Source organism: Lathamus discolor, chromosome Z (assembly GCF_037157495.1).
Source record: "Lathamus discolor isolate bLatDis1 chromosome Z, bLatDis1.hap1, whole genome shotgun sequence".
NCBI classification, from domain to species: domain Eukaryota; kingdom Metazoa; phylum Chordata; class Aves; order Psittaciformes; family Psittacidae; genus Lathamus; species Lathamus discolor.
Genome location: NC_088909.1, coordinates 108,352,427 through 108,368,049, shown reverse-complemented (window position 1 = coordinate 108,368,049; position 15,623 = coordinate 108,352,427). Strand labels below are relative to the sequence as shown.

General features: G+C 44.9%; 1 protein-coding gene and 1 long non-coding RNA gene across 3 annotated transcripts in view; both read right to left on the bottom strand.

Annotated features, from left to right (window-relative positions):
- Nucleotides 1-15,623, bottom strand: part of LOC136005801 (uncharacterized) — a 107,354-nt gene that overhangs the window by 13,458 nt on the left and 78,273 nt on the right. The gene's annotated exons all lie outside the window — the stretch shown is intronic.
- LOC136005339 (uncharacterized) overlaps nucleotides 528-15,623 on the bottom strand; it is a 32,016-nt gene continuing 16,920 nt past the window's right edge. Inside the window, exons 3-5 of the mRNA XM_065662737.1 lie at nucleotides 12,687-13,681; nucleotides 12,188-12,468; nucleotides 528-1,816 (exon numbers count right to left, since the gene is read on the bottom strand). Of these exons, the coding sequence (XP_065518809.1) occupies nucleotides 13,151-13,681 (531 nt within the window). The 3' untranslated portion in view covers nucleotides 528-1,816; nucleotides 12,188-12,468; nucleotides 12,687-13,150. The remainder of the gene's footprint in view (nucleotides 1,817-12,187; nucleotides 12,469-12,686; nucleotides 13,682-15,623) is intronic.

Here is a 15,623-nt window from a genome sequence, read left to right as displayed (position 1 = left end):
TGAGGGGACTCTTCATTAGGGATTGTAGTGATAGGACAAGGGGTAATGGCTTCAAACGTAAACAGAGGAAGTTTAGGTTAAATATAAGGAATAAGTTCTTTACTGTGAAGGTGGTGAGGCCCTGGAATGGGCTGCTCAAGGAAGTTGTGAATGCTCCATCCCTGGCAGTGTTCAAAGACAGGCTGGACGCAGTCCTGGGTGGCGTGGTTTAGTGCGAGCTGTCCCTGCCCATGGCAGGGGTGTTGGAACTAAATGATCTTAAGGTTCTTTCCAACCCTTACTATTCTATGATTCAGTGATTCTGTGGACGGGAATGGCAGAGGTTGAGGTTTTATCCTATGTGGGCTGCAAGCTTGCGAACAGCAAGTGATAACAAGTGCGTATGTACCCGTGGGATGAAAGGCTGTCTTTCAGGCTCATGAAATTGAGCTATACCAGACAGCACATTTGAAAAGACTTGGGCTGAAAGCTGCTTGGAAAAGGGATTGGCAGGAAAGAGAGAGAAGACAAATGAGTCAAGACACTGCTTTCTTAGATCCCCAATGGTTTTTTATTGCTCCATAGTTGTGGGAAAGAAGTCAGCTGGGACTGCAGGACCATGGGGTACCTACGGAACATGCAGTGCCCTTAGGAAGCCGGCTTCTTCTCCTCAGAGGTAGTGGTGTACTGAGTGACCCCTTCCACATGGGTCCTGCAGACCTTCCTGAACGCTCATCTTTGAAGTAGCTGGGTGTGTAAAGGGATGACTTCTTCTCTGGACGAGTTGTTTTCCAACCTAATCGGTTCTATGATTCTATGACTCATGGTTACCCTCTTTTCTGCAGAAGAACAACATCACCTGCTGCTTGCTGTGGGCAGGAATCTTTGTAGTGGGATGAGAAGAGATCAGAATAGAGGAGATTTGCTCTCTTCTTACAGATGTTAGGGCTCTTTTGTCTGTGTCATTTCAGTTCTTTGAAACCCAGGAGTGCGAGCGGATCAACTATTACCGCAATGCCCTCTGGCTCCATCTCAGCCCCCCATGACGTGCCTTGCTATCAAGTCTCCATAAAGCCCAGCCTGGCCTAACCTCTGGCCTTCCCACCAGCTCTGGCAGGGCAGTTGGGGAGCACAGAGCCATGCAGATCCTCGGCTCTGCCTTTTCTACTGTGCAGGAGGGCACCTCTACCCACCCTGACCAGTGCGCCAGAATTACTTTCTCTATGGGGCTTCTGGCTCCACAGAAGAACCCTGCTTTTGCTCTTCCCCATCAGATCATGAGCTTTAGCTCTCTAAAGGGAATGGTTTAGGTAACATCCGGTCCCCCCTGAAAGATGCTGGGAAGCTGGACTCTGACTCTGGAGACAAGGTTTCACTAAGGAGAAGTTCTGATCAAAGCCCTGTATGTAGGCATTTCTGGAGCTAAAGGATGTCCAAGCTTGAGATCCCACCAGTCTCTGCAGTTTGGGCCTTTCACTGATTCAACACCATGAGCTAAGTAATTCCCAGTGGGACTTTAGTGATGGAACTTGGTAAAATGCTTTGGTTGTTAGGCAAATCATAGAATCATAGAATCAAGACATCTCTTTCAGCCTCATCCACCATTGCCTCCCATCCCTTTAACACAGGTGGCCAGTGTTTCTGTCCTGTGTAGAATCTTGTAATGAGCACTTCTCATAAGCAGACCTTATTTTTTTGTGCTTCCTATTTCAGGGGAGCCTTATTATGCCACAGTTGATGGCTACATCTCTAGATGCTGTTGATCCTGTTTGTAGGTTCTCCAGGCAGAAGACACTGTTGGTCTGGCTAGTTTGATGGTGTTTCCAGTTACGCCCAGCTGTGAGAGAAACAGTGTTTGTTTTTGCATAATTGGGGATGGGGCTTTACAATATTAAGACTTTCCAATCTTGGAGCTTTAAGATCAACAGTAAGGCTTTGCAGTAATGACAGTTTTCAATACTAGGTCTGGGATTAAGCTCTTAAGGCAACGAAAGAAAGGGTTTGAGATATACTTACTCAAAAAGATACGCTCTGTGGTTCAAGACAGTGTCATCTCTACATGAAAGACACACTCTGTGGTTAAAAAGAATACTATCTACGTACAACCTATGAAACTAAACCAGTGCAGGTTGGTTAAACAGTAAGTTGTGGTAAATATTTATACCCAGAGTACTGTCTCCAACCATACATACATACATACAACATGTCTGCCAAAGAGTTAACAAAATTGAACCGGAAAAGGATTATGTGGTTAATAATGATGTGGTTAATAAATAAAAGGAAGGGGTGTACAAAGTTGAGTAAGGGGAGGTATAAACAGAGGCGGGACAATTAGCATCTAGATTATAAGCACTGAATAGGCTGTAAACCTTGGAGTACCCAAGCAATGGGGAAACAAGGGAGGGAACTTGTGGATGGGATAGGAAATATAAATCATAGTTCTTCCTTTGTTGTGTGTGCCTACTTGCTAGGACACCCATTTTTGTAAAAACATTAATAAGGAGCTCCTTCACTGTTGTGTCTACCCTGAGATTAAGTTTTTACCTAGAGACCATTTCTCACAGCAGCCACACAGAGCAGAAGTGCTTCTCTCTTTCAGCAAAGTATTTGAGGACTCAGATAATTATTTGCACATTCAGAAATCACCTCTTGCAAATCTTTGCCTTTGATCAGCAAACTGCTTGGACAGATATCCCATCTTCACACTCGGGGTGAGACAAGGAGGGCACAAAATTACAAAATGGAATATATAAACCTTTAGAATTAGTTTTGAGTAATGTTAAGTTTGATGGCTTTGTAACAGTAGCAGTGGAAAATTACTGAGGTGCAGAATACATGGAGAAAAAATAGAGTACATACTGAGAATTCTCACACGAGATAAATTGTTGTAGTTGACATAGTTTTAAGAAAAACAGGACATAGGGATAAGGTGTATCTGGGAACGGCAGGTGTCCAGGATGGGCTACAGCTAAACTAACTGGTAAGTAGGAGGATAGGAGTCTCTGGTGCTAACGAACCAATTAAACTGGTATAAACATCTACTGTGCATGCTTCAAAGGCTGCCAGAAGTGATGAAGATTGTTGGAAGAAGTAAATGACCCTCAGAGACCACCACCACCACAATTCTGTACGCATGCGGGGAGCTTTCTGGAAAATGATGTAATCAATACGTAGCCTCATGTATATGTATGTATGCCCAGTGACTATAAAAGGATAGCGTGTGTGGCAGCTGAGGAGACACACGTTAGGTGGAGCTATCCCCCGTGTCTCCCGGTGCCGCAATAAAGAATACCTGCTTGTCAGCTTGAAAACTTTGTTGGCAAGTTTGTTCCTGGAGTTTTCTCCGAATCAATCTGGCGACCCAGATGGGACCCTCTCTGCTCGGCTGCAGGACCCGCTGAGGACAGGGCCCCCTAGGGCCCTTGGGAATTTTTCCCGGAGGGACCCCTTGACTCATTCAGATCACTGCAGGAGCAGACAAGGATAAAAGGTATTCTTTTCTTTTGTGCAAGGTGCAGGGGGCATCTTGCATAAAGACTTCATTAGTAATTGGGTTGGTTTGGTAAGCGTACGCAAGGTTTGGAAGCCTTCCATAAATCGAGATAGGAAATCTCATAGGTAAAGGTGTATACCCGGCTGCTAGCGTCCGTTTGGTATACACCCACAAGAAGCAGGGGGCATCTTGTGGTTTGGGTCCTACAAGACGCACGGGGTGTCTTGTGGAAATGGTTTTGGATCTTGTTGGTATTTGGTTTATTTTGTGGCTTGTTACGTTAAGGATTTTGGTCGTGTGATTTGGTATTGGTGACAGGATGCTATAACTGTGTTATTAACTGTTGTCTGATAGAATTTTAGTCTCTGTCTCAAGTGTTGTAACTGTGTGGAGTGTGTCTGTGGGATCCCATGTGTATGTGTGAATGTGAGATTGATAATGGAAGATCAGCAGAGTGAAGAGATCTTGAAAAAGAGTCTTTTAGGGTGCATTTTGGCACACTGGAAGTAACTTGGAGGGTCTCCTGGGGGCTCGGTAAATAAGAAAACATTGGTAAAATATTGTAACCGATGGTGGCCTTTGTATATTTTGGAAAATCAGGGAAAATGGCCTGAAAATGGCCTAAAAATGGAACTCTGAATTCTAATACATTGTTACAATTAATGTTGTTTTGAGGTGGCAAGGAAAATGGGATGAAGTAATGTATGCAGATATGTTTTTCACTTTAAGAAACCACGTGGAGTGACAGACTGAATGCAAAATTAATATAGCTCCGCCAGATCCCTTAATTTTGGCTTTGGAAAAGGACAGGGAAAAAATGAAAGTTAAGATGGAGAGATGCTGTTCAGCCTGTGATATTGGGGAAAGATGTTTAAAGCTAAAAAACAGTAATCAGGAAGATAGGTTGGAAAATTATGTGTCACAGGTACCTCTAAGAGGAGCAGCCTCTGCACCTGTCCTATCTGATATTGATAAGGAGGAAGAGATTGTTGTCACTGGCAAAAAGCGGCAGATTCACATTCAGAGTTAAGAAAGGGTTAAACCAGAAGTGCTGTTGCAGAGGCAGGCATCTGGAGCCTCTGCAGAGCAGGGTGAGCAACTGTGAGATAAAAAAAAAAAAAGGGAAAACCAAGGGGGAAAGGAGGGGAGCTCGAGCAGCTCCCGTGTTTGAGCCTGGGAGGAGGGATGTTGGGCAGAGGTGGGGGAGTGGGCTCTTCTTCTGTGGAAGCGGATCGGTGTGCATGCTATGGGGAATTTGGACGTTGGAAGTGAGACTGCCTTGGGGGGGGGGGGGGGGGGGGGGCAGTGCCATGGGGTGGCTCCGGTGACTGAATTGCAACTAGACTGACGGGGACCTGGGGAATCTACCCTACCAGATCCACTGGTTAAATTAAAACTAGGGACTAGAGGAAATAAAGTGGAATTTTAGTGTTTACAGGAGCAAGTTATTTGGTATTAAATCAGAGAGAAAAGAATTTGCTACAGATGTGGGAGCTACTGGACACCAAGAAAAAAAAAAAAAAAAAAGAAAAGAAGAGAGGCATTCTTTCTGAAGCCTTTAAAGTACAAATTGGGAAAATAAATAGGAATGCATAAATTTTTATGTATGCCAAATTCTCTAAAATTTTTATTAGGGTGAGAAGCAACATTTAAAGTAGGCAAAATGGAATTTAGAGTTAAAAATAATCAATTAATTGCAGTTTTAAGTTTATCTTTAATTCAGCAGAAAAGCAAACAGGAGGACCTCTGTGAAATAGAAGAAAACCTTAATCAGGTATATCCAGGAGTTTGGGCATCAGAAATTCCAGGTAAGGCAAAAAATGCTTTGCCTATTAAAATTGAAATAAAAAGGGGGGCCTGCCCAGTTTGAATAAAACAGTAGCCTTTAAGAATACAAGATGGAAGGGGAATTAAAGGAATAATTGATATTTTTTTTTAAGATATGGTTTATTAGTGGAATGTGAATTGGAATATAACACACCCATTTTACCAGTAAAGAAAGCAGATGGGAAAAGCTATAGGCTCGTTCAAGATGTAAGAGCAATAAATAAAATACTAGAAGATATTCACCCTGTGGTGGCTAATCCATATACTTTATTGACCAAATTAAAACTAAATCAGAAATGGTTTGCCATCCTGGATTTAAAGGACGCCTTCTTTTGCTTGCCATTAGCCAAAGAAAGCCAAAATTTATTTGCTTTTGAATGGGAAAATCCTGATACAGGAAGAAAAACCCAATTAACTTGGACGGTATTACCTCAGGGGTTTAAAAACAGTCCAACAATTTTTGGAAATCAGCTAGCACAAGAACTAGAATCCTGGAAGCCACCTTACTCAGACGGGGACTCTGTTACAATACGTGGATGACCTGCTAATTGCTACAGAAACAAAGGAAGAATGTATCCAGTGGACAGTGGAATTATTGAATTTTCTGGGGCTGAATGGTTATTGGGTATCCAGACAAAAAGCCCAACTAATCCAAACCCGAGTTTCCTATCTAGGATATGAAATAACAGGAGGACAGAGAGAACTTGGAACTGCCAGAAAAGAAGCCATTTGCCAGACTCCTCGACCGTCAACCGTCAAGGAACTCCGGACATTCCTGGGAATGACTGGATGGTGCAGACTTTGGATCCATGATTATGGAGTTCTGGTAAGACCACTATATGAACTGTTGAAGGGAAACCCTTCCTCTTTGGACTGGACTGATAAAGCAGAGGGGGCTTTTAGAAATTCAAAGATAGAGTTAATGAGAGCTCCAGCTCTGGGACTTCCGGATGTAACTAAACCATTTTGGCTACATTCCTATGAAAAACAAGGAATAGCCTTGGGGGTCCTTGCTCAGAAACTAGGACCATACAGAAGGGCAGTGGCGTATTTTTCAAAACAACTGGATGAAGCGAGCAAAGGATGGCCTGGATGCCTAAGAGCTGTGGCCGCAGTCATCATAAATATTGAAGAGGCTCGCAAATTCACCTTGGGACAGAAGATTACTGTGCTAGTGTCCCATGCGGTATCAGCAGTCCTGGAACAGAAAGGAGCCCACTGGTTATCTCCTTCAAGTTTTTTAAAATACCAGGCCACACTTGTGGGACAGGATGATATAGAAATTGTGGTCACTAACGTTGTGAATCCAGCATCCTTTTTGCAGGAACAATCAACAGAACCACTAACACACGACTGCTTGGCCACCACAGAGACTGTATATTCGAGCTGACCAGACTTGAAAGAAAAACCTCTGGAAGACGCTGATTCTTGGCTCACTGATGGCAGTAGCTTTGTGAAAAATGGTGAACTAAAGGCAGGATATGCCGTTACCACCACTTCACAGGTAATAGAAGCTAAACCTTTACCTGCAAACACCTCAGCCCAGAAGGCAGAAATAATAGCATTAACGAGAGCCCTGGAATTGCCTAAAGATCAAAGGATAAATATTTGGACTGATTCTAAGTACGCATTTGGCGTGGTACATGCACATGGGGCTATCTGGAAAGAATGAGGACTTTTGAACACACAAGGGAAACAGATTAAACATGCTGCAGAAATTCTACAATTACTAGAAGCTGTTCAGCTACCTGAAGAAGCAGCTATTACATACTGTGAAGGACATCAACAAGGTGACTGATCAGGAAATTAGAAATAATTTGGCTGATTTTGAAGCCAGACGAGCAGCTGAACAATCTCAAATCATGTCCTTAATCCCTGACGGCAAATTAATAATTGAAAAATCTAAACCTAGATATTCAAAAGAGGATAGAAAATTGATTGAGGATCTAAAGTGACAGGAAAATAAAGAGGGTTGGGTTCAAATACCTGATGGGCGAATTGTAATCCCCTATAACCAACTCTGGAAGTTAGTTCAGGACGAACATAATAAAACTCATTGGGGTAGCAACTCTTTGCATAAATATTTAGACAAACAAATTGTAGGAAGGAATCTATACACCACAGTTCAATTAGTAACAAAACAATGTCAGCTATGTCTTAAGAATAATCCTAAAACTGAAAATAGAAATCAAATTGGGACAATTGGGAAAGGAAGTTATCCAGGACAGCAGTGGCAAATAGATTTTTCTGAATTACCAAGAAAAGGGGGCTATCGATATTTGTTGGTGTTAACAGATACTTTTTCAGGCTGGCCAGAAGCATTCCCTTGTAGGATAAATAATGCAAGACAGGTGATTAAGACATTATTAAATTAAATTAAATAATACCTTGTTTTGGAGTACCAGCGACAATATCTTCCGACCGGGGTTCACACTTTAGTGCAAAATTGTTACAAGAAATTAGCAAAAAATTAGAAATTGATTGGCAACTACATGTTCCATACAGGCCTCAGGCCAGTGGGCAAGTAGAAGAAATGAACCATCTGATTAAACAACAGATTAGTAAAATATGGCAAGAAACAAATTTATATTGGTACCAGGCGTTACCACTGGCTCTATTAAGAATTCGAACTAAACCTCGGTCAAAAGAAGAGGTTAGCCCATTTGAGATTTTGTATGGAAGACCATATCAGTCCCAGTTTACAGGGGAAAGTCTCCAGGAAGTGGGAGAAGGCTATCTATGACAGTTTTTGATTAATTTAGGAAAACAATTGGAAGAGATAAATAAGAGAATAGTAGGGACAAGAGCAAGAGGTTTGGATTATCCGGTTCACCCTTTCAGATCTGGAGACTGGGTTTATGTTAAGAATTTTTAGGAGATCCTCTACAGGAGAAGTGGAGCGGACCGTACCAGAGATTACTGACCACCTTTACAGCAGTGAAGATACAGGAACAACCTGCTTAGATACATTATTCAAGAGTAAAGAAAGCACCAGAGCCACGGAAAACATGGCAGATCGAACCTTCAGGACCCTTACATATGAAATTGCGTCGATCATGATTTGGACTTATGTGATAACTGGCGCACAAGCTTGGGACCAGAATTTGTACCTGAAATTAGTGCAGAATGTTACTAATATTTTTAATCGTAGTGACTGTTGGGTATGTGCACAGTTGCCTAAATCAGGAGAAAGCCTGGATCTCCCATTGACTGGAATTCCAATTCATAACACTGTCTCATGGACAAATTTGTGGGTTAACACTAGTAATCTGTATCCGAAGGAAAGGTTAAAATTTGGAATAGTTAATCTTAATCCAAGTAATAAATATTACACCTGTGCACAAAGTTGTATTACACCAGGAACCAGGGTAGTAAATCATGCTTGTTCAAATGCCACAGACGTAGGTCACCATTCAAAATGCAATCATACTATTAATATAGATGGTATCATAGTTCAGTGGTGGCCTGTTCCTAAAGGGAAAGGATGGTATTGGTTATGTGGAGAAAATGCGTACAAGATTCTACCCCCCAACTGGAAAGGAGCATGCACCTTAGGTGCTGTAATACCCAATTTTACTATTATCGACAGGTATCCTTCCAGGACCTGGATTAGAAGTTTTTCTAAACGGATTAAGCGAGGATTTAGCCCTATTATTGAACGGCACACTGCATTTCATAGTTTTATAAGAGGGCTAATTCCATCTTTAGGAGGAAGTGAATTAGAAAAAGCAATTGTAAATATCTCAGCAACTATAGAGGAAATGGAAAGTGAAAACACTGATATAATCCAGGCAGAACAACAAGAGATAACCAGCCTGTCTAAAGTGGTATTACAAAACCGAATGGCTCTAGACATGTTATTGGCATCACAAGGAGAGGTTTGTTCCATAATCAATGAAAGCTGTTGTTCCTATATAGACCAAAGTGGCAGAATTGAAACAGATCTGGAGGAAATTTGGAAACAAACTAAGATATTTCATGAAATGGCCATGGATGACACCTCCTGGGGTTTTGAAGAGATATGGAAAAGGTTAACTTCATGGTTACCCAGTCTCCCCTGGTTAAGGCAACTAGTTGCAGGAATATTGATGTTAATTACTTTAATATTAATTACTTGTGGTATGATACAATGTTCCCTCTGGTGTTGCAAACGATCTATGATAAATTATGAAGATTGGAAAAGAAATGAAATTAAGCACCAAGTAGAAACAGGAAATTATTTCAAAAAGACTTTTGATGGTAATGGTAACATATAAAATGTTGCAAAAGAATTTGCAAAAGGACAGAAAAAGGGGGGAGTTTGAGACAAGGGGGGCACAAAATTACAAAATGGAATATATAAATCTTTAGAATTAGTTATGAGTAATGTTAAGTTTGATGGCTTTGTAACAGTAGCAGTGGAAATTTACTGAGGTGCAGGATACATGGAGAAAAAATAGAGTACAGCTAGAGAACATACTGAGAATTCTCACACGAGATAAATTGTTGTAGTTGACATAGTTTTAATAAAAACAGTCTAGAAAAACAGGACATAGGGAAAAGGAGTATCTGGGAACAGCAGGTGTCCAGGATGGGCTACAGCTAAACTAACTGATAAGTAGGAGGATAGGAGTCTCTGGTGCTAACGAACCAATTAAACTGGTATAAACATCTACTGCGCATGCTTCAAAGGCTGCCAGAAGTGATGAAGATTGTTGGAAGAAGTAAACGACCCTCAGAGACCACCACCACAATTCTGTACGCATGCAGGGAGCTTTCTGGAAAATGATGTAATCAATACGTAGCCTCATGAATATGTATGTATGCCCAGTGACTATAAAAGGACAGCGTGTGTGGCAGCTGAGGGGCAAGAAAAGGAATCTAAGCGATGGACCCAGACGCAGGGGCCATCTGTGTCAGAAGAAGTTTTTGATTTCAAGTTATTCCAAAGTGCAGCCATCTGAAAGAGGCTGGAGATAACCAAGAAGTCATACGTGCTGAGGGGAGTGCTGCACAATGTTTCGGGAAACTGGCTTATGGTTAGGGCAGAAGTATCCCACTCAGATCTCAGATAAAGTTTTCCCTGTTTCTAATGTCCTTCACTAATGGTGATTAAGCTTGTAATTCAGGTTTCCGTTTGGCCATGTCTTTAAGGGAAGCTCACTTAGAGGAGCACCAACAATAAGCTATGTGTCTGGCTTAGCTGTAGATGTGCTCCAGGTTTAAGTGTTGATACTGGAAGCTGAAATGCATCTTGCCTGGTGTAGCAGTCCACAGCACAGCTACCAGTGAGAGGCTGTGCTGCCACAAACCTGCACCCTGCAGTGTTGCTGAGGATTTGGAGAAGATGGTCAGCTCTTCAGACACCTCTCCAACGAGGGGCTTGCAGATTTTGGCGTTCAGGGTATCGCGTATGCTCTGCAGACCCTCATTTAATTAACTTTTCGTAAAGAAGTCCCTTGGACTTGTTGTGTCTGTATACCACCGGAAATAAGCTTACTTATTAATGTTGTGCTGGAGCCCTGAAACTCATTTTCTAACCATGTCTCCTCAAATTTATTGCTTTTTTTGTTACCATATACATGATCATGTCTCAGATTCAGAAGCTCATGTGCTGCAGAGCTGCTGGTCTCTCTCATATCCTCATGTGCAGCATTGCTTAAGAAGCTCCACAATGCCTTATGACACAGGGATGGAGGATAAGGGGACCAGCACACAGTTTAGCTGTTTAAACCTGGTTCCTCGCGACTAACTTTGGAGGAACGGGAGTTGCTGATGTATGATGTGCTTCAAGCTGAATCTGTGTGCCTTCAGTGCATGTGTAAGCCAAACTGTCCCTGGGGCTTTTACTGTATTTTCTTGTCTGCAGAAGACAACAGCTTAAATCTCTCTCCTGCTGCATTACAATGGACTGTGCAAAGTGCACATTGCAAGGAATCAGTTGTCCATTTTCATTTCTAAAAAACCAAGTGTACAGATATTCTGCTGAAGGACCCTGCTGTACTCTTAGTTCTCAAATACATCTTTTAAGATTAAGTTTTGAGACTAGCGTGGTGGCTATCTTTCTTCTGAAAGATGTCATACTCACTTTTTTGTCTGGGATGGTACACCTTCAAAGTACCCTAGGATGTTCAGGTTCCTTCTCCTGTAAGGAAGCCTACAAGAGCATATCCTTGCTCAGCCTTTACTTCTTAGGTGCTCAATACCACAACAGCTCTGGGTCAGAACACACCAAGACTTTAGCCTCCCCCTGGGCCCCTAGACTCAGGCTGAGTTTCCTCACAGGCCTCTCTAGAGGGGTCTCTCCTCCTCCCAGACAAACACAGAAGTGAACAGCCTAAGAAGAGAACCTGATAACCAGATGCACAGCTCCTGCTTTCCCCCCTAGTGAAAGAGAGGCCACAGCTTCTATAATAAGACAAAATGAGAAGAGGGATAGAGATAGCATGTAAACCTTATGTCCCTTCAGATGCTGGGCATGCTGCCTTCAGGCAGAGTTAGAGCTCTTCCTTTTTGGTCTATGAGCTAAAATATAAAGCATCACAAGAAACCAGCATTATTCATGAAGGAAGTTCACATGAGAACTTCTTGCTGCATTTCCAGATAGAGGCAGGGCCAGGCAGCTGGTGTAAGGGTCAGTATTAGGTAGGGGCTGCCCCTAAACCCCCTGTTACCATGAGATGGCCAAGCTCATCCTGCAGCCACAGGGTTTGGGCAGTGCAGACCAGCCCTGTGCCTGCTCAGGGGATCACCAGCTCCACAATGTGCAATGGGCTCCTGGTCAGGATCATCTCTGCTTTCACCCATGCACAATTTACGTTTCCCACACGTATTATAAATTACAGATGGTGTTGAAAACAAAGGGATTTCTCCAGCCCAAAGTACAAGGCCTAAGAGAGTGGAAATTACCTGTTTAAGATCGCTAGGTTCTCAACTACAATGTCTTCTGCAAGGAGGCACTGAGCTCTGCAGGGTCCCATCCATGTGGGGACTGGTTAAAATCACTTCTGCTCCAGGGGGGCTTGGCCTCGGCTCGAGCGATGACTCCCTTGAGCGGCTGAGCACCTGGGCAGTGCTCAGAAGGGTCAGTGACACCTGGTCCCTCAGGCTGAGCCTGGAGCCCCACTGTGGCTGGAGATGCCTCAGGCACTGCAGGACAGGCTGCCCCACTCGCGTGGCACTTCCAGGTCCTGCTACGGCACAAGCAGAAAGAAGAGATCTCATGTTCCCCATAATCAGTAGTAGGGGCTTGGTTTCTCACCCTGCATTTCCTACAGGAGCAGCTTGCCCTCCCCACAAATCGTTATATAGAAACCTGGCTTTCTCCAAGAGTTTTATGGAGGAGAAACCCTCCCCACAACCCTTCGCCCCGGGGCATTATTGGATAGCCCGGCCCCTCCACACCTACCTATAGGGGAAGCTGGCATCCTAATAGGCTCCTACAGATGAGCATTGCCTCCCTGCCAGTCCCTTTAGGGGAGCTTGGCCTCCTCTCAGGCTCCTATGGAGCAGCCTGCCCCTCCCTCCCTCCGCGGCCATTTTATGACAACTCCATCCCTCCACAGGTCCATAGAAGGGAACATGGCCTCCTCCTAGGCTTCCATAGATGAGCCTTGCCTCCCTGCCAGTCCTTATAGGGGGAGCCTGGCCACTCCCTTACAGAGAAGTTTGGATTCTTCCCCGGTTCCCAGAGATGACGTTGGCCTCCCATCCGGTCCTCAGTGGGGGCAGCGAGCTCCCTCCCAGGCTCCTATAGAGGAGCGTGGCCTCCACACAGCACTTCATAAAGGATTCTGTTCCCCACAGGCCCTTGTAGGAGGGCCGATCCTCATCTCAAACACCTATCGAGGGGCCTGGCCTCCTCACAGGATCCTATGGAGCAGTCCGACCTCCCCCCACGCCCTTACTAAGGAGCCCAGCCTTCCCACATAGGAGCCCGTATCTGAGCCTACTGCAAGCCCGCTCCCCTCCTGACAGAAGACCTGCCTCACCCAGGCTGGGCAGCCATTTCCTCGCTCCCAGGTCTGCGTTCCGCGCTGAGTCCTTCCGTGCTTCACGCAGCCACCGCGCTGCTGACTGGAAGGGAGCCGCTGGGGGCGGCGTCAATCTCTCCCTGCTTCCGGCCGCAGTACCCGTGGCTGCGGCTCGGTGGTGACGCAGAGCATGGGCATATTGGAGGCCGTGAGGGCGCCCCGCAAGGCCCGTGCCAAGAACAGGCCCAAGGTGCGGGGGGGCAGCGGGGATGGGTTCCGGGTGAGGTTCCTGGGGTCCTCGCCCGGGCTGGCTGCGCCGCCTCCCGGTTGTGGTGGGTCCGGTGAGCTTAGAGCGCCGGGGAGGGGTCTGCAGGGTTGTTGCACGCCGCGGGGCGCTCGTCAGCACTTTGTCTCGTGGTCGGGGCTCTTCCTGAGTGGGTTTAAAGCGGCAGAGAGGCTGTCAGCTCCAGGCCGTGTTTGTGGCCGTGTTTGTTTGTCTGCTGCTGGAAGACATGTTCCATCTCTGGCAGTGTTCAAGGCCAGGCTGGACAGGGCTTAGAGCACCCTGGTCTAGTGGAAGGTGTCCCTGCCTGGATTTCGGTAGTTTGTGGAATGATCTCAGCTGAAATATCTTGCCTCAGAGCTGGGTCAAATTGGAAGTGTTTCTCTTAATTGCCTAATCTCCTCCATGTTGCACGCTGCACCCCAGAGAGGAACTGCAGTGAAGACCTGGCTGTCAAAGCCCTTTGAGAATAAATTGGTGAATTAATTGACCACTGTTCTGGAAAACAAGGGTCAGATCTAAGTGTCAGCAATGGCTGTGATTCCAGAACAAGTTTTATTTCGTGGCTGTAGTTCTATGATTTAGTTGGTGGCAGAGCATGGCTGGAGCCACCGATGAAGTCAGAGCAGACTCCCCACACAGGGCAGTTGTTATCTTGTCTTAAACACGGAATTTGTTAGCACCGTGCTCATTTCCTCTTAAGCTGACACCACTGATACTGGATGCAGCAACGAGGATGGTACTCCTGCAAAGGAAGTATTTTTACATGTTCGCTGACAAATTTATCTTGCAAACTACTGTTTGAAGACAGAATCCTGAACCTGTGGGTACATAGCTCTTCTTCTACCTGAATCTCTTAAGCTTAATAATCCTCACTGTGACACATTCTTCAGAGGTAGTGTATGATCTCTGTTTCCCAAGTCCATGTACATGATTTGGGTGGATGCGCGGTAGTTGTGCAAATACACGTTCCTGTACTATCAAGCCGATAACTGTGGGATCTGCCAGAGGTTCCTCTGCCCTGCGATGCATGTTTAACACTTGAATTTCTCAGACTTTTCTAGGCCCTGGCCAGGATTTAGTGACTATACTGCAGTGATTCTATCACCTGAAGGGAGGTTGTGAGGTGGGGGTCTGTCTGCTTTCCGAGAAACGAAGTGATAGGACAAGAGGAAAGGAGCTGCAGCAGGTGAAGTTTAGACTGAGTATTAGGAACAATTTCTTCCCCAAGAGGGTTGTCAAGCACCGGAACAGGCTGCCCAGGGCAGTGGTGGAGTCACCATCCCTGGAGGTGTTTAGAAGATGTGCAGATGTGGCACTCTGGGACACGGTTTAGTGGTGGATTTGGCAGCGTAGGGTAAACGGCTGGACTCAATAATCTTAAAAGGTCTTTTCCAGCCTAAATGACTCCACAGTTCTAATCAGAGCATGTACAAGACGATGCTTTGGCCACCTTACATTGTCCCTTCATTTTCATGTACACATGGTGGGCAGCATCCCTACACCGAGGGCTAGCCCTCTGTTCTCCTCTGCTGAGTCCCCTCTCTGCCACAGCCATGTTTGTCTGCTGCCCTGACCCTTGGTGAACCTCCCCAGCATGGCTCTGCTGTCGAAGCAGCTGGCTATTCATAGCTGTGGGTTTGAAACAGCTCTGGGGCTTGAATCGTGAACTACACTTGGCCTATATCCCTCAATGAACTTGCTGGGCTGCTGTTCTGCAGTAGGGCCACTCACTTTCAGCAGGATTTTCCTGAGGTCTTTTTTAGTATCAGTTTTTCTGTGCCCCAGCTTGCTGTGTGCTAACCTGGGGCAACTCTGCTTCAGGTTGCTGTGTGTTGAAACCTGGCTGAATTCTTGGGGTGAGGGGCAGATGTGACTGTGCTTGCTTGAATAACTTCTTGATACCAGTTTTCTTATACTGAAAGGTGGCCCCCAGCAGGACTGACATAGGTAATGCTGCTTGGATGCTGCTTCAAAAGTCATGCTGCATTTATATGATCCTGCAAAGGTAGGTGTGCTATGGGGTCAGTTTGATGTCAGCTAGAGCAGTTGATTTGAACAACAGGGCCTTTTCATGTATGTGTGTATG